Source organism: Elaeis guineensis, chromosome 12, assembly GCF_000442705.2.
Source record: "Elaeis guineensis isolate ETL-2024a chromosome 12, EG11, whole genome shotgun sequence".
Classification (NCBI taxonomy): Eukaryota; Viridiplantae; Streptophyta; class Magnoliopsida; order Arecales; family Arecaceae; genus Elaeis; species Elaeis guineensis.
This window is the reverse complement of record NC_026004.2, coordinates 11741364-11766392: the sequence shown is the minus strand read 5'-3', so window position 1 is coordinate 11766392 and position 25029 is coordinate 11741364. Positions and strand designations below refer to the sequence as shown.

General features: G+C 37.1%; 2 protein-coding genes across 2 annotated transcripts; both read right to left on the bottom strand.

Annotated features, from left to right (window-relative positions):
* Window positions 1-7317: 7317 nt before the first annotated feature.
* Window positions 7318-10984, bottom strand: LOC105055196 (probable flavin-containing monooxygenase 1). The gene is made up of 5 exons (XM_073246458.1): window positions 10411-10984; window positions 9157-9394; window positions 8883-9058; window positions 8434-8792; window positions 7318-7777 (listed from the first exon to the last, which is right to left on the bottom strand). The coding sequence occupies exons 1-5, from the start codon at window positions 10855-10857 to the stop codon at window positions 7423-7425; spliced, it is 1575 nt and encodes a 524-aa protein (XP_073102559.1). The 5' UTR covers window positions 10858-10984; the 3' UTR covers window positions 7318-7422.
* Window positions 10985-18210: 7226 nt separating this feature from the next.
* LOC105055197 (butanoate--CoA ligase AAE1) lies at window positions 18211-24244 on the bottom strand. The gene is made up of 2 exons (XM_010936949.4): window positions 23974-24244; window positions 18211-19937 (listed from the first exon to the last, which is right to left on the bottom strand). The coding sequence occupies exons 1-2, from the start codon at window positions 24169-24171 to the stop codon at window positions 18468-18470; spliced, it is 1668 nt and encodes a 555-aa protein (XP_010935251.1). The 5' UTR covers window positions 24172-24244; the 3' UTR covers window positions 18211-18467.
* Between the last annotated feature and the right edge of the window lie 785 nt (window positions 24245-25029).

Below are 25029 nucleotides of genomic sequence, written 5' to 3'. Positions count from 1 at the left end.
TGATTGTAGCTTTTTGCCACTAGACGAGCTTTGTAGTGCTCTATAGATCCATTTGAATGAGTTTTGATCTTAAAACTCCACTTACATCTAATAGCTGTCTTATGTGGAGGTAATTCTATAAGATCCCATGTATGATTTTGAGCAAGGGCATTCAACTCTTCCTTAATTACTTTCTGCCAAAGAGGATTAGTGGATGCTTCTAGGTAGAATTTAGGCTTATGATAAGAAAGTAAAATGAAAATAAAAGAGGTTTCATATCCAATGAGTTGTACATTAAATGTACATTGTCATTGAGGATATCGTCGTTCCATTGTTGAAGCTAGAGGTACTGGTGCAATAGTCGTGAGGGGCTCAGTAGGATTAGCCTATAGTAAATCATCATCTACAAAGATACTGTTATCTACTTTAAGTATTGCAGGCTGAGATGGTTGTTGAGAGTTGAAATTTAAGAGTTTCATGAAAAGAATGTGTTCCCAACATACCATATTTCGTGAGATGCGCAAGCGATTGGCTTTGGAATCAAAACATCAATAATCTTTTTGTTCTATTCCATAATCTAAGAAGACACATAAGTTGGAACGAGCAGAAAATTTATCTTTTTCATTTGAAGGAAGTAGAACAAAACAAGCACACCTAAAGGATTTAAGATGATTGTATGTTAGATGTTTGCCAAATAACTTAAAGAAAGGAGAGATCATTTCTATACTAGTACTAGGGAGTCAATTGATAAGATAAACAGCGGTTAGAATAGCTTCTCCTTAAAAGCATTTAGGAAGTTCAGAGGATAAAAGAAGGTTGTGAGTGATTTCAAGAATGTATCTATGTTTTCTTTCTACTAGACCATTCTGTTGGAGAATGTAAGGGCAGGACAATTGCGAGATTATCCTCTCCGAAGATAAAAAGTTATGGAACTTATTTGACATGTATTCTCTCTCAGAATTTGAGTGAAAGACTTTGATCCTTTTTGAAAATTGGGTATAGACCATTTTTGTAAAATTTTTATATTTGAGAATTACTTCTAAACAAGATTTGAGCAAGTAGATCCATGTATAGCGAGAAAAATCATCAATGAAAACAACATAATATCTAAATCCACCCATAGTGGGATCACGAGATGGTCCTCAAACATCTGAGTGTATGAGATCAAAAGGAGCAGAAGAACTGTGAATGCTATTATTAAAAGGCAATGTAAATAATTTTTCAAGTTTGCAATGAATACAATTAATATTTTTGTTTGCAACATAACCAAACAATCCATCTAAAATGAGTTTATTCAAATAAGAAACTGAGACATGAACTAATCTAAGATACCAAAGATGAGAAGTTGTTACTGATGAAGTGACCATTGAAAATTAAGGAGTATGTAGCCAAACAATCTCGAAGAGACGATTCACTTTACGATCAATCCCAATGACCTTCTTCGACTGTTGCTCCCATACCTGACAACTATGGTTAGAGAAAATGCATTCAAGATCATTTTCAATAAGTTAACCGACAGATAATAAGTTCACAGATAGGTTAGGGACATAATAAACATTGGGTATAGATAGGCGTGAAGGTATGTTAGCATGTCCTATGTGACTAGGAGCAAGAGTATTTCCATAAGCAGTAAGTATGTTGGTTAAATGAGAAATAAGTGTTTTAGTAGAAAGACAAGAGGCATCAAAGGTCATGTGAGTAGAAGCACCACTATCAAGAATCAAGTAGAAGAGTCATCTGAGATGGTAGATAAGGCAGAAGCAAAGGAAGAGGTAATATTATCTTGAGGAGCAAAGGCTTTAATAAGAATGTCCTCCACTTCGGCAGCTGTGAATGTAGAAGTAGATCCCTTATGACCAGACTCGTTCACCAAGTCAGTTATGGTAGTTACAGCAGTAGTTGGTTGTGATGGTGCAAGTCTTTTATTTTTCTTAAGACATTTGGTTGCAATATGCCCAGACTCATGGCAAAAGTGGCATTGAACTTTGCTCCAGTCTATTTTGTCATCTGGTTGATGAGGAAAGGAGCTAGTGCCTTTTAATGAAGGGATAATGCCTTTATTCTTAGCAAACAGTACCGCTTCTTAATGATGTTGATTTGTTATCAGAAGACCCTTGCATGTTTTTTCAGAAAGAAGTTCATTCAATGCACTGAAGAGAGATGGCAGAGAATCTCTATGAAGAATTGAGTCACGGATAGACTCGAATTCCGAAGAAAGCACCATCAAGAGTTCGAGAAGTCTGTCAGTGTCTCGATATTTTTCATATTCCATCATGTCTTCTTTGTTTTTGAGTTTTGGACCCATCTGATCCAGTTGTTGCTATAGCACAGACATACGAGAGTAAAAATCTGCTACCGATTGACTTGTAGTTTGTCGAAGGAAAAGCAACTATTGTTTTAACTTATATTTACGAGCCGGATCTGGAGCAATATATCTTTTATGAAGATGATCCCAAACTTTTTTTACTGTTTCATATTTGCCAAATTTTATGACAATATTGATACTCGATGTATTTGAGATCTATGTGATAATTTTATGATTTTTACTATCCCAGTCATCAAGTCGAGCAGCAAAAGCTTTATCAGTTTCATTATTCTTCTTTGTTGGGAGAGGTATGTCACCTATCACATATCTCCACAATTTTCTTTCCTTTAAAAAATTAGTCATCTGTTGAGACCGAAAGGAATAATTGATCTCATCAAGAATGACTTTCACAGGTTGAGAGGATTCTCTCAAATCTTCGCTAGCCATGGAGAAGCAGTCAAGGCTAACAACAGGGAGAAGCAACGGTGGAGGAGGAGAAGAAGATGCTCAAGAGCCTATCACCACCAGCAGCAACGTCCGCAATCTAAATCTGTGATCCCAGAATTGACATCGGATATCTTCGAGATCTAGAGATGGCACAGGAAGATGGTGAAACGACGGCGATGGTGCAAGATCGAAGCTGGGGCAATGTAGAATAAAGGGAGGAGTGCCGAACAGAAATAACAGCATGCTGGGAAGGTCGCGTAGATGAGGATCGCAATCAAGAAGAAGAATAATCTCATGGCTGAAAAAAAGGGAGAAGAAGAAGAGGGATAAATCTCACGGCTGAGATTAGATGGAATGTGGAATGAATGGCTTTGATACCATATCAAAATTATGAGAAAAAAGAGAAATTTAATATATTGATTTCATTCTCTGTACATGGTTTACATCGTATAAATAGACTATAGGAAGGAACAAAAAAGAATATATAATGAATCAATTCAAGAAGGTTTGAATTATAATTTGATTTTTACCAAATCAAAGATTTCTATATCTGACAATCAATTCAAGAAGATTGGAATTGTGATTTAGTTTTCACCAAATCAAAGATTACTATATCTGATAATCAATTCAAAAAAATTTGAATTGTGATTTGATTTTCACCAAATCAGAGATTATTTTATCCGACAACTCTTTGTTTCTGCAGATGTATGATATATCTATATTTACTACGTAGACTCTCTCTTATTTTATTCTTCTTTTATCCATCCCAATCCCCCTTGGTTCCCTGATCCCTCCCATCACTTGGTAGGCTCCTTCTTTGATTAAATAAATAAATAAATAAATAAAGAAAATATTTTGCCAACACTACTTCTCTGTCTGGAGGTAAGTGTATGAATCTCTGTTTTCTTAATCATAGGAGGAGCTGCCGTCGCGGGCAGGTACAGAGAGTGGTTAAGTTTTAGAAAAAGAGAGAGAGCGAGAGAAAGGGGGGCAGGGGTGGGTTTCCGATGGGAGGGCTGTGGGAGAGGCTAGAGACGGCTTCTCTCCGGTTCCCCGAGGCCAATGCATCGTTCCATGCATGGTGGCATTGGCAGCAGTCGCAGTTCTTGCAATTTTTTTCGGCTCGCTGGTGATGGTGGTGGAATCGGCCACTGATCCCTTTGATGCTTTTCATCATTTGCTTCTACTATCTAATTGAATACATATTTTCATTGTTATCATTTATCTATGTTAATATGGCTTGAATTTTAAATATTTTTATGGGTCCGAATTATGATTCGATCCGAAGAACCCGTATTGCGATCCGAATGGAATATTTTATGAGGTTTGTAATGGTAGTGGAGGGTTTAGAGAATTTTGAGTAATTATATCTCTCTCTTTTCATCATAGTAAAATTTTATTCTATTATTTTTTGTCCGTGGATATATGCTTTACAGTCGAACCATGTAAATCTTATTTTCATTTTACTTCTCTTATTTATTCTGTGTGATTGTGTGAATCTGTGTGTGCCTTATTTTGTACCTATTATAACAATCTATTTGAATCCTTTCCTGGCTTTCGTTTGTAACGAAATGAAATTAAAAATTTGAAAGTAAAAACTCATGTAAATATTCACTAATGTTATAATCCTATACCTACTCTAATTATAATACCAGTAAAGAATTAAAGTAGTTCATAATCCAACTTAAAATACTAAGCTTCCATCTTTACAGTGAGATACTATCATTTAAACAATCTTTTTTTTTTTTTTTGAGCCGCTCTTATAAACAGCTAAAAAATGATAGATTCTGAAGGGGGAAAAAGAATAAAGCAACTCCATGTCACATTGCACCAATACATCAGTAAAATCAAGAAAACAAAAAACAAAATTCTAGCATTACATAAAAATTCATCAAGAAATTCAGAAATAATAACAGAAAAGTCATCAAATTTAGTGATTTTAATGCAAAAATCTAAATTAAAAAAATATATATATAGATAGAAAGGTAGTTGAGGATGAACGAGATCCCCTGCCTTCATATTGATGAGAAGGATCGGAGACTTGAGCAGCACAAAGGGGTTAAAGCCCAAGGAGATTGTGAGGCACGGGGAGTGCGCAATCGGGAAGCATGTCCAAGACATTGATTTGTATCTCATTCCTTTGAGCTACGAAACTCTAGGATCTGCACTCTCAGCCCACTCCTCCCATGACCCTATGTCATTTCGTTTGCCAAAACCCTCGAATCGGACTTCCAGTGCCCGCCATGGAGAACTCCAATCTCGACCTCCGAATTCTCCATCATTTTTTGATCTGTACTATAGAGAACGAGAAAGAGAGAGAGAGAGAGAGCAAGAGAGAGAGAGGAGTAGAGGTTGTAAGGAGAGATGGATCGAATTGAAGTGACAGGAGCAAGATTGGGGAAGAATTCAAGGACAACATCTGAGTTAGAAGTGAGGGCTATTCGGAATTGCTCATTGTTTATGTTCTCCTTCTGACTTTCGGCACTGCCGACACCATCTGCTCCGGTACCAACATCACCTCCTCATACCATGTGTGTGCGTATATTTGCGTGTGTGTGTATCTTTACGCAATTTCTCCATGGTTGGATTGGTTTATCACTAAATTGATCATAGATCTGATCCAACTAATACCTTTTTTGTATAGAAATACTGGACGAAATAAGTGTCTAGCAACATTTATTTTATGACACAACCAATATTTAACGTTAGTCTTTGACCACCACATGGACCAGTAAGACGAGGAGCTTCATGAATTATACACAAATTTTATGGTACGAGAAACTCAAAAAACATTTATATGGTATGACCTAATAATAAATACAACTTAACAATAATATTATTTTTGCTACCATCCAATAATCTTGTCTCTCGATAAATTATAATTTTTTGAAAACTTATAATCTTTATTAATTTATATCTTTTATTTTTGTTGGGAAAAAGAGGAAATGAAATATATTCTCTAATTTATTAAGAATAAAATTTATGTATAAAAATTAAGAAGAAGAGAAGATACAAGGAATCAAGCCAAGTGGAGCAGCAATAGTGCTCGACGAAATGTTCAAATACAATATGTCGAGTGCCTGTTGGAGGGTCCAGACCCGGTCCAAAACTTATTATAGGGTCAAACGTCTCAAAGGATCGGGATCTTAACGAGGCCGATTTCCGATGTTGTGAAGTCGTAACGGAATCTCTTTCTTAGCGCCCTCATTTCAACCCTTAGCACTCGAATTGACACGTGGGCTGACAGAGTAGAAGGGAAGACATGTAAATAATACAATGATCATGATCATAGGAAAATATTATCATTATTATTATAATATCTATTGTGGTTATTGCTATCACGATGATGATATGATATGATACGAATAACAAAAATGAACAATGATAATGATACCCAAAGTCAACTCAGCCAGCTTTTGGCACGGCTCTCCACACCCAACGTCAATGATTTGAGCTCGCAGCTTTGTGCGCTGCATATATAGTAAACTATTTCCTTTTTTTTTTTTTTTGGTAGAATGGTAAACTATTTCTTAGCGTATGTGATAACGTATCAACTCACTAAATCACTGATGACTACATGAATCGAGCGGAAAATTCAATCCAGTCTTTCTGTGTTACCCAAACAGAACCTGAGGCGAATCTGTTTTTGATGGAAAGACGCTAAGTTAATCAAGATTGTTCATACATAGTTTAATCAAACTGGTTTCTTACCCCAAAAAAAAAAACTGGTTTTAATTTGGTGTGGATCTGGAAATTAATATTTGCTCCAAGTGTACAACTGTTTTCCTGGAAGGTCCGTTCGGAGAGACTTGCTTGTAAGATCCTTCTTCATTCTGGAGAAGAAATAAATCCAACTATTCTGCAATTCAATTATTTACAGAATTTAATTAGTATAAGTTCTACTTAGAGGATTATTGAGTAATATAAAGTACTTGTTTGTTATCACGTTTGAATCTTTTGGACCATTAGAAATTACTGTATTTGTCAAATAAAGATAACCAAATTAATCAGCAAATATTTTTTCTTCAGCACAATGGTTTGCAATTGAATTTTTTCAGGCACCAACAACTATAATTGGGACCAAGGAAGCACAAACTTAGGATACCGGCAGGAGCTCTCTTTCAATCATTCCAAGATTTGTTTTATGGGTACATTGCATGTGAGGTCTATGGTAGTTCAGAAACAGAAGGTTTTCACGAACTCTTCATCTCGTTCTTCCAAGTGCCTTGGTGTACACTTTAACAACTTCTCATGTCTTTAGGCAATGCAACCAACTCACAGATGGTTCTGTTGGAAATATTGTTTTTCAATCAACTTCGTATCTACCTCTACAAATATCTAGTTTAGTTTTTTCACTTGAGATTCTTGTTTTTCTTCTCTTTAATGTTTAGTTGGGTCATTCAGCCTCCAAGGTACCAAAAAATATCATACTAGATCAGTAGGAATTAGGTGGGACGCATTCCTCAAATAGTTTCACATGTCGGCTCCTAGTGTATGCGGGCAGCTTCAACATACATGCATACGTACCCCCAGTGTTCCTCATTGTTCATCGACAACGGAGACATACAAGAACAGAAACTAGACCATGTCCAAAGCCTCACCACAATCTTTGTTACATCAATAGAACTAATTAGGTCTTTGATCACCTCGAGAATGAGGCTATATACGCCATGTGTTATGGCTGAAAACACTTATTTGCTAGGGTTAAGATTGGCATAATCTGTAGGTCCATAAGCAAAGAACATGTCAGCCAAGAATCCCTTCTTCCTTCTTGGGTTGCATCCCATGTCTCGGCACAGCTGATCATTGTACCAAATATGGAGAGCTGCAATACTAGATCTTCGGTAATACTCACCAGAATATCGTTTCATGTACTTCTCCCATTCTAAAACATTCTTTTCCATTTCTCTTATGCTGGGGAGTTGAAAACCGCCATCGAGGAAATGAAATAGCCACTTAGATCTCATCTCCGATGTATGTAAGTTCGTAAAGCTCTCCGAGTAACCAAGAATTGCCAATTGTGGAATCCGGGGGTGGATGCACTCCCTGTCAAAGTTAAAAATAACTTCCATTAAACTTAGATGCAATTAAGAATATGAGACAAGGTCAATGTAGTAACCATCTTAATACAATTGTTCCTTCGCTAGAGTTTTTTTTTTTTCTTTGATCTTTCCTCTTTTTTTTTTTTTTTTAACTAGTTTAAATTAAGGTGAGAACCATGTCAAACCTAGATCAATAGAACTTGAGTAACACTCAATGACAATAGAGTCATCATCAATTATAGAGAACTATCATATTACTTTTGATTTCACATTTGATGTAAGGGTTAAATTCGATATGCTGCTTAATGCCTTCTAGGAGACATGATAAAATTGGATATATATATGCTAGTCCACCAACTCAAACTAATTAATTAAGCACGTGCTAAATTTAGTAGCACTCGATTGTATTTTCTACGGGTTTGGATTGTATCTTTCTCCAAAAAATGATGGATTTTCTTGTGCAAATCAACTGTAGGATCGCACTTTGCACAGCTTTTAAAAGACAACAAACCTCTTCCTTCCATCCACAATACAGATCATGAAGCTAATTGCATGCTTTAAAAGCTATACGAAGCATGATCCAATAGTTGACATCATGAAGGATGCAACCCAAACCCATTTTCTATTTATACATCACAATTTAAAAAGAAATTTACCAACCTATAGAGAGGGATGGTCGTAGTTGATGAACCGGCTACAATCCTCTGAAAGAAAGGTGAACTAAAGATGTCTCTGAGCTTCTGATCACCCTTGAATCCAGTGGCAAAGATCAGTATATCAGTCTTTATAGGTGCTGCTTCACCTTCGATGATCACACCATTCTTACAGAAGCTAAAGGATTTTGATGGCTTGAGAACAATGCTCCCTTCTTCCACTCTATCATAAAACTTTTCCGGCAGAACTGCCAGCAAACAAGAAGTTATTGCTTGAAAGAAACTATGCTCCGGTACCATACCATACCTCTTCATAGGAATTGCCCATCGATAGTAGCTCTCAACAAATTTAGAAAACAACCATCTCTGAAATTAAATAAACAAATATTAATTGCTCAAGGACTATGAAGGGAAAACTAACATGAAAAATTAAGAAGTATATTCCAATTTCCTTACAATAGGTGACAACAGGATGGCCAATAACCAAAGCAGAAATCCTTCACCAGGCTTGTGAACAAGGAGCTCCGAGAATCGATTAAAATAGAAATAAGCTATAGGGATTCCCCAAACATAGAAGTCATCTACGTTCCAACGCTTAGTCCTACATATCATCGTACATGGATACTCCACCCCTACAAGTAAATAAAGCAGAGATTCAAACATTATTATCCATCCCTATAGGTTGCCATGAGTGTGTGAAGTTTATCATATAGAAATTTAGATCCTGTACCATTTGCATTCGCGCACTCTGCTGCAATGTCCAAAGCTGACTTCAGGAATCCTACCACTGTAACTCGTTTTCCTTTAATCAGTTCAGTGGCGCGAGCACTGCCCATGTTTGAGTAGTCCCTGGAGTGGATCACCTTTCCATCAAACACTTCAGGACCCTTGTTTACTGGAAACGTGGGTATATTCGGTGTGCCGCTGAATCGCCCAATGCAAAGGATCAAAAAATCCACTTGGTATGTCTGCTATCAGGAAAGATATATGGAGTTAAAGGCTACACTTACGCATTTGGCTTCATAATTGTACAAATTAATTATTTTGAAAAAAAATCATAAATGCACAAATTATCTATTCATCATATCTACAACTAGGAATTTATGCCATTTTATTTCCGTGTTCGTCTTCTTGGTGGTTATGTTCACTATGATGATTTCAAAGTTGTAAATTTTTATCAATGCTTCAAAAAAATTTTTGAATAGATTTAGTCTATCATGTATATCAATATTTTGAACTAAAAGGTTCTGCAACCATTTCAACAACAGTGTGTTGAGATTGTTAAGTAGAGGTGTATTGGGACAGTAACAGAATTTTTTGCAACTCAAAATACTGATCTGATTTTTTTTTTTTATTAGCTTTGTCTACAACAATATATGATAGATTGAATCTATCCAAAATTTTCTCATGCTTCAAGCATGAATAGAATAGAACTCATCTTTACAGTATATTTGTTTTACTGCATTGATGTCTTTTAATTTATGATTTCAATAGAGATCAGCTGATTTTACCACTAAGCTGGTCAGCTATATATATATAAGATTGTATGCTAGACAGGGCATGCTGCGCATCGCACAGCACAGAATCCTCGGATATGTTGTTGTACACCGTAAGGTACGGTGCATAGTGCACCGTCCATCACATGATGCATGCATGTTGCATACGATCATCCATCGCACGATGACCGTATGGTGTACAGTAAGAAAATATTCGTTGCAACAGTGATATCATGTCACCGTGGTAACAAATCAATGAAAAATTGAGAATAGGTGGAATATACGAAACAGTATAAAATATTATTTATAAAAATCAATATAATATATGATAATTGAAATATAAAAATTTTTATTGATTTATTATAAATTTGGTACGATATCACCGTTGCAATGATTATTTTTTCGTGCACAGCAGAGGATCCACGCGGCATGCGCTCTCAGTTCAGCTCACGGGAGGATTAATTAAGAGTAATGAAGCTATGTCTTACCTCTGGGGACCCATCCTCCCCTTTCTGCACTGCGATGTGCCACTCCCCCCGCCGCCCACCGCCGAACGCCTCGCCGTTTCCGGCCCACAGCTCCCACGCCATGATCTCCTCCTCCTTAGCCCCGACGTACTCGACTTCCACCACCCTCGCCTCGAACTCGACGTACCTAAGGAGGTCGAAGTGGCGGGCGTACGACCGCAGGTAGTCCATCACCTTCCGGTGGTCCGGCGCCGCCTCCGTCACGCTCGCTGGCCACGGGAAGTCCGTGAACTCGTAGATCGGCCGCGGCGACTGGAGTTTCGTTGAGTCCAGCGTGCGCGCCCACACTCCCCCGATGTCGGCCTCGGCCTCGAAGACGGTCGGCAAGAAGCCTTTCTCCAACGCGTGCTTGCACGCCACCAGACCACTGACGCCCGCCCCCACTATGCCCACTCTCTTCTTTTCCATCCTCCTCTCTTTCTTTTCTTGCGCAGTTCCGCTCTAACTTTCCCCTAGAGGCTAGAGGGTGTGCAGTGTCCTCTTACTACCGGGTGGCAAATAAATGGAGTTGAGCCATGAGCTGGAGGGTTCTTGATATTATCTTCGAAGAAGTGGACAAAAGGAGTGGTAAATTGGTTGTGAAAAGATTTTATGAGATCGGCCAACGAGTGGTAAATTGGTTGTGAAAAGATTTTATGAGATCGGCCAACGAGTGGTTGGGGTTAAACAGAAGTCCGAATTTGAAGAGGAAATTTCAGAAAAAGTTAGATGATGAGGTCGAGATGGGGAGAGTTGTCCCGACTACTAATGCCCGGGCTGGTCCCTGAATGTGTGATTCTTTTCCGACCGTATGATGACTGGTTGACGGGGATAAGGCGGCCCACCTTTGTTTTGTGGCCTGCGACGCAGAGAAACTCTTTGTGCACTGCAAGCGGTGCGAAACGCGGCACCACTCGACTCATGCATGAGGTCAGCATACGATGTACGAAAAAAAAAAAAAAATTTGAATTCGTGCCCGAGCCCATCATCATAGATGATGCATGCAATTTTATACCATCTATGATGTACAAAAAAATTTTCACAATGCATAGAACATAACATGGATGATAAAAAATTATTGATTGGATCAAATTTTTCAGCTCGATAGAGCAACATGCACAAATATAGGAGGACAAAATTATATCTTGCAGTGTATGCATCTGCATGGCCTATCAATCATCAATGTGCATTTCTGTGAACTAATCGTGTAGACGACCATATGATGAATGGAATCCACAGTAAGGTATCTCAATAAGTGGGAGCATACAAGGCCAGTTGGTGTACGTAGTATGGAGAATAATTTCTCGAAGGAGGATACTTGCGCATGTTAATTGGATTGGTTTACTGCTAAATTGATCGTGGACTTGATCCAAACTAATAATTTTTTTGTACAGGAATGCTGAGCTAAATAAGTACCTGAGAACATTTATTTCATGGCACAGCCCATATTTAATGTTTGGCTACCACATACGACCAGTAAGATGAGGGGCCTGATGAATTATGCACAAATCTTATAGTTAAGTCATGAAAAGTACAAAAAATCTTTATGTGGTATGACCTAATAATAAATACAATTTAATGGTAATATTATTTATGCTGCCGTCCAGTAGTCTTGTCTCTAGATAAATTATAAGTTTTTTAAAACTTATAACTTTTATGAGTTCATATGTTTTAATTTTTGTCGGAAAAAAAAGAGGATGTGAGATACTTTACCTAATTTATTTAGTGCAAAATTTATATATACAAATTAAGAAAAAAAAAAAAAAAAAAGAGAGATAAGGAATCAAACCAAATGGAGCAATGCAAGCTAAAATTACTTGATGATTTTTCCTCCCATTGCTATTTAAATTGATCGGAGTCGAAAGATGAATATTTGAAAATTTCATGTGGCGGTGCTAGTACTGGAGTGACCTGCAAATCTCAAATTAGAAGTTGTGATTCCGACGAAATCCCTCCTACGCTCAAGTCAGAAAAGCAGAGAATGAAAAAGCAGCAACGAATTCTCTGAGAGGGATTTGATTGAATTTACCTGGATCCTTAGGGCTTTGATTGTTTATATAGATGAATGTCGGACAACTAGATTGTTATCTATGAGATTGTATGATCTCGAGATTGTCGGATCGTTGGACATGTCAAACTGGACGAGATAATTCAGCCTTTAATCGCTCCCGTGAGATCAGAAGAGATGGTTTTCGTCAAATCTTATATATTCGAGATAGACAGCTGTCACACACGTTGAAGAGATAAATCGACTAAGTAGCTCATACACAGGTCAGATCTCGGAGATGCCTTAGCTCATCATAAAAATAGACTCCTCAGCTTATACGACAGTCAACGATCGTATTGATGATCCAAAAATTTAACATGTATTACGATATAGTACTGATTCGAGACACTCGTAGTAGCCACCGTAACACCTCCTTTTCTCATTTCAAATGCAGTGTATCAACGGAGCATCTCTCCCTCAAGAAAAATCCAAGCATTTCTTTCCAACATATAGACCAACATATCGTGACGTGTACTCGGTCCCACACTCTTCTTCATGATGGCTTAATCCTAACCTATTGCGCTGTACGTTACAAATTTCATAAATATTTGCCCGTTGAGCTTTTAGATTGAGAGACGGTTCCAAATGCTTCTGGCCACTGGGCATCTGACAAAGATGTGAGAAACCGACGAGAATTTAAACTTTTGATTACATTATCTCCCTCTGAAGTTTTGATTAATATGCCAGCTTCTCTGCCTTTGCTTCTGGCCTCTTGCTCCGAATGCCCATCGCCGCTGGCCCACCTGGCCGACAAGAGCAGCTCGTCCATTCCGCCAGCCAGCATATTGTAGATGTTTTTTCCGAGTGGATGTTTTCTTGTTCCTGGTTGTGGAAAACGTAGTAAGAGATTTATAGTTTAGGAAATGTTAGAGTCATCATATCTTGGTTACGTGGTAACCTTTAATTGGCAAAAACTCATAGTACTTTGCAGAATTTATTTATTTTTAGTTTGTTCCTAGAATCATTGGCTAGTAGATCAATCAGGTGACGAGATCTTTGTAGAAAATTTGCTACCGCCAAACTTTGTAGAAAATTCAAGTTCAACTTAGGAAGGCAGAACGGCTGTCTAAAAACGTTATGAACTATAAATGTTTATCAAGGATTTGCCATGAGGTAATTAAAAAAAAAAAAGTCAAGTGTGCATCTTGAGCATCACTATTATTTCCATAACTACATTGGAGTTGGTAACAAATCCTATCTAAACAACTAACAAGAAAATTTTTCACGACAAACCATACTGTGTTTTGTTTAGGGCCCTGTCTTGATCAGTAATCTTTGATGCTAGTTGAATTGGATTTAGAAATTTCACATAGGTAATATCAAACGTAATGTATTATATATGCTTGTCTATAAATTATAGGATGTCTCCATCTTGAACACGAGTACACCGCAGTACCCATGACAGCATTGCACTATGTGATGCACCGCATATACCGTCCATTGCATGATAGATGACTATATGCGACTGTATATGATATGCATCGCACAGTCTCATACCTGTTCGCAACCATCCATCATGCGATAGATAGTACATATTATGTGATTGATGTCTGCATGCAGAGTCACGTATGACGTGCATCGTATAGTCCAGCATCCATTCACAGCCATCTATAATGCGATGAATGGTGTATATAATGCATCGTAGAGGATCCGTACTCCACCCTATCACCTATTAGGGGTGAGCAAAAATATCCGAAAAATCGATTAACCGATCCGAAATCGAAAAACTAATCCAAAAAATGCAGTTAATTGAACCGTTGGTTTCGATTTCGATTTAGATTATTTAAAAAACTTTCGGTTTCGATTCGGATTCGATTTTTTCTTTAAAAAAATAATGGTTAACCGAACCATTATAGATATATAATATATAAAAAGTATGATTTATATATAATATGTAGTTGAATTAGTTATTTTTGTTAAGGATAACCGACAGACTCAGAGTTTGAATTATAGTTTCACACATTTATTTTTTTATATTTTTTGATTTAAAAATTAAAAAAAAATTTAGCTTCATTCCTTACTCACTCTTCAATGCCTCTCAATCGTAGATTTTTATTTTATCATTGATATATTTTATCATAAAAATTATAATATTATTATGATGGATATTGTCACGAAGATTTTATTATGATGTAAAATTATTTAATATTTTTATATATAGATTAAAAAAATTGATTAATTAATTAATTAATTAATTTAATATGGTTAACCGATCATTGAATGGATCGATTATGATTTATAATTTGAAAAAATTGATGGATTCAATTTGGATTGAAAATTTGAGTAGTGATCCGATTAATCGAGCCATGCTCACCCCTACCACCTATACACAACCCACCTACTTCAATCAATCCATTTTAGTCTGGACTATTCGCCATTCAACCTATTTTTCTGGTCAAGGGTCGTGGCTCCCGGTCATCTCCTGTACGAGCACGGCACCTTACTCTATCACCGACGGTGCACGTCACTGTAACGAAAGACAACATTGATAAGCATATGAGAGAGACATAAATGAGCCGTGTAGAACCACTCCAACATAGTGACTCAAACAACTAATATACCAAATAAGGTCTGAAGCCATGTCAACGATTGTAGCGTAAATTTTCCAACCTGACTGCTATTCGCTTTCTCGAAAAGTTTAATTGCCAATTGATTGTTCTGTCTAATTATTGAAAATTTTATTACCTGATTCCAATAGATGCATTTAATCTAGGTTAATTTAATTTTATCTAAATTTTCAAAAAAAAAATTTAATTACTTGCCGTAATAGTGAATCGAAAAAAAATTGCCAATCTCTGCTTAGTTCCTCCCATTGAGATGGAGACAACACTACATCCTCAAGGCCGAAAAATATAAGGGCAATGCAAAATTAAAAAGATTTGAAAAATATGAAACAATACCATTTCTAATGAATTTAAGTAATAAAATAATTAAGAAAATGAAACGATATAGCAAGGTTAGGGTATCGCCTTTGAGTTAAGAGGTCAAGTTTAATCTTGAGGATTTGCCCGAGTGGGAGTAGCGTTGTACGATAATGATATGGGGCTCCACTTAATCATCCCATTAATGCCTCGTGCTGACGTCGCATATCGCAAGAGGCAAGAGGCTGCTTGCATTGTTAGTGCGATTCGTGAAGAGATATATGAAAATATGTTACGATAGCATGTAGGATCCTTGCAGCGCAATAACGCATTTTGTTTTTCTAAAGTTTAAAGCAGGGTGGTTGCATCTCATTTGCGTATTACGATAGCATGTAGGATCCTTGCAGCGCAATAAAGCATTTTGTTTTTCTAAAGTTTAAAGCAGGGTGGTTGCATCCCATTTGCGTATACTGTCCAATAAACAGAATCATTTGTCCCAATTGACGGTTACTCTTTCCCAAAGTGCTGTTGTCCCAAAGATCTGGTCAGTGATCTACATGATGCAGTCCATAATTTAAAATTACGGGTACGTTTTTTCTCTCACAAAGCAAGTACTGAGGTCCATGCATGATGAAAGTCCGCTAAGTTTGCCAAAAAAAAAAAAAAAAAAATGTCCGCTAAATTCCAAATGAAGAAGTTATGTGTGAGAAGTATTGATATGTACGTGATTTGAAAGCTTCTCTTTTTCCTCCTCTTCTTTTGTTCTCATTCACGCTATGGTCCCAATAATTTATAACAATTAAAGGTTGGTTGTGACATAAACAAGCCCATGCTGGCTATTTTTTAATGTATTTGTCTTTTTAAGTTCAACGTCGTGTTTGTGTGTACATACGGAATTGGATTGTATTTTTCATACAAAAAAATTCACCAACCTTCATATAAATTATCATTATATCATACACCGCACAAACCTTAAAACATTACAAACTTCATCACATGCACACACGCGGTCGCGTATAATATATAATTTTAAAAGTATTGATTCTTGAGTGTTCAAGTGGTTGCCAATATTGATTAGCTTAGTTGATTGATATTTTTTTTTTTTAATAAATACTTGTATTGAGAGAATTGAGGATTTAAATCTTGTTAATGGCATATCGTTATATTGTTTTAAAAAAAAATAAAAGATTAGGTTGTGCAAGAAATAATGAGAGTATATCATCATCAATTATTTTAAAATAAAAAAAAAATCAGATTGTGCAAGAATGGCTGCCGCTTAGCATGACACGCCAAAATAATGTGGTACGGCAAAAATTTTCCATACCTTTTTACGTCAAAAAGAAAAAAAAAGAAAAAAAGAAAGCAGTTTATACTCAATGAATCGATCCGGTGAGCTATTCTTCATTTCATTTGCACTTTTTTATCTTGTAGCCATTTAGACATATCCAACAAAAAATCTTGGCTTGTACGCTAACTACCATTGCCCCTCTGGCCGGTGATGATCATCATGGATCGATGTGATGCATTCATGGATGAACTAATTTGCAATGATGGATAGTTTTTTGCTTATTTAATAACAAGAATCTTACACAGGAAAACATAAGGGAAGGGAAAAAAAATCACATATGCAAGCCGCCGCGATGACAACATAGATATTAAAAAATATATATATATATATAGATTAAAATGCTAATAGTATGATTGATTGGATGATTCCGTATGTGGCCAGTCATCCTAAAATCATGCTATAGGATTTTTCGATAGATCTTCCTCTTCAATTGTTAAATATTTTGTTTGTTGATTTCAATAGATATATTTATATTTGAATGATTTAATTTATCTGATTTATTTAAAAAAAATGTTGGCTCCAAGAAAACCAGGTCTTCCGTTAATATTGCAAAGGGACAACTAGGTCAAATTGGGTCAGTACCTTTGGGCCTGTTCCAGCTAGGTGAGTAACCATGATGTGATTAAATTTGGGGCCGGCCCGGCCCTTTGACATCTCCAAGTGAAAAGTTGTCTCCGAAACCATGGGATTTTTTAATGAGCATCGTTATGCTTTGATCTCTAAATCAAAGTGCCATTCTGGGATATAATTCCTTGGATTTTATATTTGGGTCCACTATGTTTTTGTATACTATCTCCTCAGAGTGAAGTTCACATAATCAAACAATAGTTCACATAAAATGGGATAGAGCAAGCAAACTCTTGGTTCAGACCATTTTGCAAAGACACATTATAATAGAAAATGCTCAGGGTTTGTTGGGATGGTTGGGTCATAAACTTGACCAACATAACCATTCAACCTAAGCTGAACTAGGCGATATTTATAAACATCTATAATGCCTTTGGAATAAGCCTCCCTGAATCCCATAAGAAGGGAAAAAAAAATCTGTCGAGGCTTTTTTTCCTTTTTTTTTTTTTTTTAATAAATAGTTCACATAGATCCGCAATTAGAATTTGGAGGCTCTTTTCAAGGAGTTTGGGATTATAAGTACCCATCAGTTCCCTTCCCTGAAATGGTCGTCGCCTCAGCCTATCATATAAAGATTAGGAGGAGCTCTAACCCCGCCTGCTACCTTCTATGGCCTTTATCATTATACCACCCCATCCCACCTAGGACACCTAAGCCCCCAGACAAACCGAGCCAACAATCAAAAATCGAGATTTTATTGGCTCACGCCATTTAGAATTGAACCTCCAACCTCTTGCTCAAAGAAAGAGAGAGAATGCCATTTAAGCAAGTGCTTGGTGGTTCAGTGCTTGAATGCTCCAGTCCACACCATGTGTAGATCTAAGGGGCTGCATTTGATAAATGCAATTGGATGCAAATTAATATTAGGTGCTGCCTGCAACAGCAAGTTGCTATATATGTAGCAAATACCCAGGCAAACGTCTCATATTTATTACTAAAATACTATGCACCATAAGAGAGTTCTAGGAAACCTCTCATCACATTTCTTGCTACTACCTCCAAAGATGCACTTTCCCAGTATATCGAGGCCTCAACTGGACGGACGGTTAGCTACTGGCATCATCACATACAATGGGCAAATCGTAGTGAGAATCTTACGAACTTCCATGCCACTTATTTAGTCACCAGCCATCATAGCCAACTCGCCGAGATTACCTCAAAGCTTGCTAGCACCCTTCTTGAAGAGGCTCCCCATGGCCTTTGCCTTCTCCCTAAGGACAAACTTTTGCGTCTTCCCAGTCGAAGTCTTGGGAAGATCTTCAAAAACAACAGTGCGAGGTGCCATATAGTGTGGCAGTCGGGCACGACAAAATCTAATAATCTCTTCAGCACCAACATGAGTACCCTCCTTCAACTTCACAAAAGCACAGGGTGTCTCACCCCAGTAATCATCTGGTCGTCCAACCACTGCTGCCTCCAGCACTGCTGGATGACCAAACAGCACAGACTCAACCTCTATAGTGCTTATATTCTCCCCGCCTGAAATTATAATATCTTTCGATCGGTCCTTGAGCTTTATGTATCCATCAGCATGCCTCACTCCAAGGTCTCCAGATCGAAACCATCCTCCAGACAACGCTTCCTTGGTTGCATTCAAATCTTTGTAGTATCCATTCATGACTGCGTTGCCTCTGAACATCACCTCCCCCATGGTTTTCCCATCAGCTGGAACACTTTTTAAAGTAACTGGATCTTTCACATCTAACTCCTCGATTGCAAGATGCTGAAGTCCCTGGCGGGACTTGAGTCTTGCACGCTCCTCGGCAGAGAGGGAGTCCCACTCAGGCTTCCATGTGCAAACTGTCCCAGGACCATAGGTTTCTGTCAGGCCATAGGAGTGGATGACATGGAAACCAAGTTCTTCCATCTTAAATAGAACCTGGGGAGGTGGTGGTGCAGCGCCTGTCATCACAGTCACTCTTCCAGGCAATGGTTTCTGCTCAGCAATTGGAGCATTCACAATCATGTTGAGAACTGTGGGTGCACCACCCATGTGGGTGACCTTATGCAGGGCAATGTTTTCAAAAATAACCTCTGCAGAGACATTTCTAATGCAGATGTTTGTCCCACCTTGAGCTGCTATACCCCAAGGGAGGCACCATCCATTACAATGGAACATGGGCACAGTCCACAGATACACTGGCATTGTGGTCATGTCATTGAGGAGGACTGTCGCGATGGCATTTAGGTAGGCTCCCCGGTGACTGTAGATAACACCTTTGGGTCTGGATGTGGTGCCAGATGTATAGTTTAGTGAGATAGGGTCACATTCATCAACAGGCCATTTGATCTCAAACTGAGAAGGTGCAGTCTTCAGAAGAGTTTCATATTCCTCATTCACTGAAGCAGCGAAATTTGGAACTGCAGGAGGTGATCCACAAGATTCTGAGATTATAACCAGAAAGGGAGGTTTTGCTCGGGCTTGGGAGAGAAGTTTCAGTGCTCCTTGGGCGACCTCAAGTAATTGATAGTCCACAAACACAACTTTAGCCTCAGAGTGCTTCAGAAGGACTGATAGCATGGCTGAGTCATGGCGTGTATTAAGTGTACAGAGGATTGCACCAGTCATTGGCACACCAAAATGTAGTTCATACATTGCTGGAACGTTTGGAGCAAGTACAGCTACCTGATTCAACAAGCAGCAGCCGGTTACAGCAATGACAAACCACATGCAAATGTAAAAAGAAAATTGCAAGAAAAATCATACTTTAATGCAGAATGTAAATTCAGAAATTGAAATCACAGTTTGCAAGATATATCTTAAGGTCTGAATGATCATAACTGATGATTGTACTAGTTTTGCAACTGAAGGTCACTAAAGGTTTTGCAGATGCATCACTTCTTTAGTTTTGCAGATTTTTTTTTCTTGTTGTGGTATTCTTGAGTAAAAAGTTTCACTTTCAGCTCCCTCTCTTCTCTTCAGGAAAAAAACAAAGAGAACAAGTTAGGGCATGTCTGGCATTGCTTTTATTTCTCTTTTTTCAAATGGCAGAAAGCAAGATACAAACATGTTTGATGCTATTATTTTATATTTTAAAATTATTCTATTATTTCTAAAAAATAAAAATAAAAAAGTAAGAAATTCTTATTTTCACTATTCTAAAAAAATAAGAAATTCATGCCTTCTACCATCATTGTTACACTACTTTCATCGTCACTATCATCATTGCATCGCTACTGGCATCATCTCCATCACCATCACTGCCATTGCTATTGCCCCCAACATCATTGCTGTCTCCACCACTACCATCACTGCTGCCATTGTCTTCATCTTCACAACAATCTCCATTATTATCATCTCCACTACCTTCACCATTGCTACTGCCACTGCCACCATCTCTACTACATAATTGTTGCTACTACAGTCTCTATCACACCACCACCACTATTATTACCACAACCACCACATCATTGATGCTCTCACCCTTGCCACAGTCGCCACCACCACCACACTACAGCTTCCGTTATCTTCCCACCACTACCATTGTCTCAGCCACCATCATTATGTTTATTTTTTAAAAATAATTAATTATATCAAACATGTTTATATTTTTAAAAAATTAGATTAAAATAAAAATAAAATTTCTATTTGCTATTTCTTTTAAAAAGAAAAATGAAAGTGATGCCAAATGGCACCTTAGTTTTTTTGTTCTAGATGAAGCATAATAAAAGGAAACACTAGCATGCAAGGGTGACTAAATTAATAGGCAAACAAATTTCCGAAGGATATTATACAGCAGAATTTAGGAGTGTTAATGATTCATCAAAATTCACATCAAGCAATGCTACTAGCAAGAGAATTAGTTCTCTTTTCATGATCCATCTTATAAAATTATAGTATATGTAGTTTTCTTAAGGTTAGTACTTCTCCAAAAAAAACATAAGAGAAAGCAAGCAACTCCCCTTGGATATGTGGAACCATTCCAATTCAATATACAAAATAATGACTGCATTGTATCCACATTAACAATATGAGAATAAATTGCAGAAACGAGGAAATAAAAGAGTTAAGGAGGAAAGAATCATATTGATCTAAGGGTGCAATTTCTGGTCCAGCTTAACGCTTTTGTTCTATTTGACAAGTTTGACTGAGGTGCAATGTACATAATCGCATGATCAGTTGGGCAAGTGCATAGACTGAAAACAAAACAATTTGTTATACAGCAAACAATGACCTACAATCTCGGTGCTAGTTGTTATGCCAATACACTACTGGTTCAGTACAGTACAGTACAATACACATCTTGTTCTGAGACTCCTTTTTCTCATTTTTTACCATAGATGCCCGAAATCAGATGGTATGCATACCAATTCCAACTTGGTAGGATATAGTACGCCCTGAAGCAGGCAATTCAGGGTGGTATAGCAAACAATGAAGCTGGTAATTCATAATATTCATTAGGTATGGAGACTGTTGAACATGTCAGTATACTAGGCACAATTATTAGTTGTCATAAAAACTGCATTCCAGTGTACAGCAACATGAAAAAAAGAGAGAAAAACCTGTATCAAGGAAATGACTAGAAGAAATGCAAATGAATCTATATTCATTGGTTCCTTTTCTATGACTTTAAAGTCTTTTATTGCACCAAAAATGATCTCAACCTTCTTTTATACCAATTAATTTATGAAACTGTTGATACACTATAATTTTGCGAGCAAAAGAAGTTAAATAAGAAAATTAAACATAAAGATGGACAAGGTGAAGCAGCTAACAGGTTATCAAGATTTTCTTCTTTGTTTGATTGCAACTCATGTAACCTAGTATGTATATTAATGATGATCCTCATGATGATCCTCAGTTACTTTTTTTTGTTAAGAAGACATTACACTCAATTATATCATGTTCGATAGTTGCATATGCTTTCAAGGGTTCAAGCTGAATAAGCCTGAATGTGTATGGACGAGGCTATCACAAGATTCAGAAGTTAGATTGTTCATTTGTCATCTATCTTTCTATAATCCATAAACAGTCAACAATATGTTAAATCCAACCATCTCCATACTTAATTAAACCGGTGCTGTTATGATGGGTTCTCCAAGTTACATGGATGGGGAGGTTGGATCAGTAACTATAATCATTAAAGAGTCATCCATAAATTAAATCCAACCATCTCCATGCCAACTTTATTTCTCTTTCTTAAAATGTCATGAAGGGCCATGAAATGAAGATTTTATGAAGAGGAGGAAATTCTTCACCATGTCCCTCAACAGTTCTTCCCGATATCTACAGGAAGATACAAGTTAGATACATGATCTGAGATCATGATACAAAATGCAAATGCATCTCTCTTTCCACTGTTCTCAAAGCTCTATATTTATATCCTCGAGGTTGACCTTTTGTACAATAACCTATGCCAACATCAGTTTCCTATTGAGGATCTATATGGGCTACCTCCTCTATTTTTTGACCTGGATTTTTTTTCATTGATATGGGATATCAAAAGACAACTATATTAAAAAATTAGTATTTAAGCGAACCCATAAATATCATCTGCCCTGTGGGAATTGGAGGATAGAAGAGAGCAACTCTGGTCAGATTTTGCTTAAAAGACCTTGCTTATAATCCATAGATTAAAATTTATATTTATGAGATCTTTTCTAGTTTACAGAGTAGAGGAATCTGCACAAAATTCTCTTCAGGTAGTCATATAGTTTAGATGTGAATTTAAAACCTTGGTTACTATTAGTTTGAACAGTTATTAACATTTTCTGATTATAATCATATTCATGACTTTGTTAATCTACTAAAGTTAAGCCACTTGGCATGTATAGGAGGTGCAATGACATCCTGTAAATTTGGCCGATTATATGATTGTTTAAATTTTGCTAATCCTTTCTCTTCCTTCTCTCATTCCCTAGTTTTCATCTTTCAACTAATAGCTAATAAGAACTTTTGCATGCAAGTCCCCTGATCTAATGCGTCAGAACTACCAAACCAGAGTAGCATAAAAACAAAGCTATCAATTTGAATAGCTTGGCGATTAAAATGAGAAACTAAAGTAAAGAGGAATATTGGGAGAGTAGCGCTGGCTCCTTAATGCCTATCACAATGCCCGTGGATCAGTGAGCAAGCCCTAGTGCAGTATACATGAGGGCAATGCACTTCCTCAAACAATCCAAGTTTCCTACATGAGGGCCGGAAATCTGGAACGGTGCTAGTAAATACTTCTCTATACCATCAATGCTGATTAAATCAACTCTGGTTTCGCAACATCTTCCCTTAAGAATCGAAAAACAGAGCAACCCATATAGTGATCGTAAATTATAGGGAAGCAGACGACCTAATAAACCAGAATTATGTTTGATTGAAGTATAAACGCTAAGAAGCGAAATGACTGAGCAGAGAAAATCAGCAATGCAATTGAATTACGGCAAAAGTAAACACTAAACAAATTTCACAAGTGCAGAATTTAATGCTAGACAGAGCGAAAACCCAAAAAATAACTGATTAGCGCAAAAAATACACACCAATTACCCACAAGAACGGAGCTTATCAGATTGGCTAAGAAAAAAGTTCGAGAAGATAAACTGAAAGATTGTAAATAGAAACTAATCGCAAACACCATCATCAGAAATAGCCGAAAATTTTATCGAAAAATCTCAAACTAGAAGCTCCCATCGATCAAGAAACCGGAAGCAGAGAAGGAAAGAGAGCTTACGACGTCGCCGCGAGAGATCCCCAAGCGGGAAAGAGCGGAGGCGAGGCGGAGGCAGCGATCGCGGGTCTCCCTCCACGAGTAGGTGGTGGAGCCATGGACGACGGAGGCGCAATCACCGTAGACGACGGCGGCGCGCTCCAAGAAGCTTATTGGGGTGAGGGGAACGTAGTTGGCTGAGCACCGGACCGCGCCCTCCATCAGGTACTGCTTCCCTTCCTCGCTCCCACTTCCTGTCCTCTTGATCCTCTCAGTGGAGAGAAAAAGAAGCCTATACGGCCGCTGTCGGGACGCGGATTTTTGGACCGTAGTGATAGAAACGGATGCCGTCCACTGTCCGAGTTTTTTTTTTTTTTTTTTTTTTTTTTTTTTTTATGAGTAAGTTATCCTTTCTATCGGAGTAATTACGTGCCCATCTAATATTTTAAAAATAGATATATAATTTTTAGATCAAATTAAAAAAATTAAAATTTAAAAAATAAATAAAATATAAAATATGTTAAGATTTAAATAAATTAGATGATGATGATATTATTAGAAATTATCAAATAGATTGATATTTTATTTAATAAAAAAATATTCATAAGAAATTAAATATCATATATAAAGTAAAAATTAGATAGTAAAATATATATTTTTAAAATTTTGAAGGAGGATCGATAATTAACTAATTATCTCAGATTTTGAGGAAGTTTATTGTAATTTTATTTTTTTTAGAAAGAAATGGAGAAACAACGGCTCCATAATTATAAAATTAAATCAAGGCATAGTTATAAAAGAGCGGAGATATTTTTTTTTCTTGTGATTGGTTGTCCTTTGTCCTTACCTACCTATATATTCTAGTCTATATTAACGAGGAAAGGGAGAGCCCGTCGGACACTTATGGCCGCACATGTATCCCACGACAGCCGTTGTGATGGAGTCCGTATGATTTATAATTATATGCTGCTGTGGGCCCAGATGGAAGATAATGGTGGCTCTTAAATTGTCTACCTCTGGTCACCTTACATATTTTGATTTTTTAATATTTTAATTTTAAATAAATTATATTTTTTATTT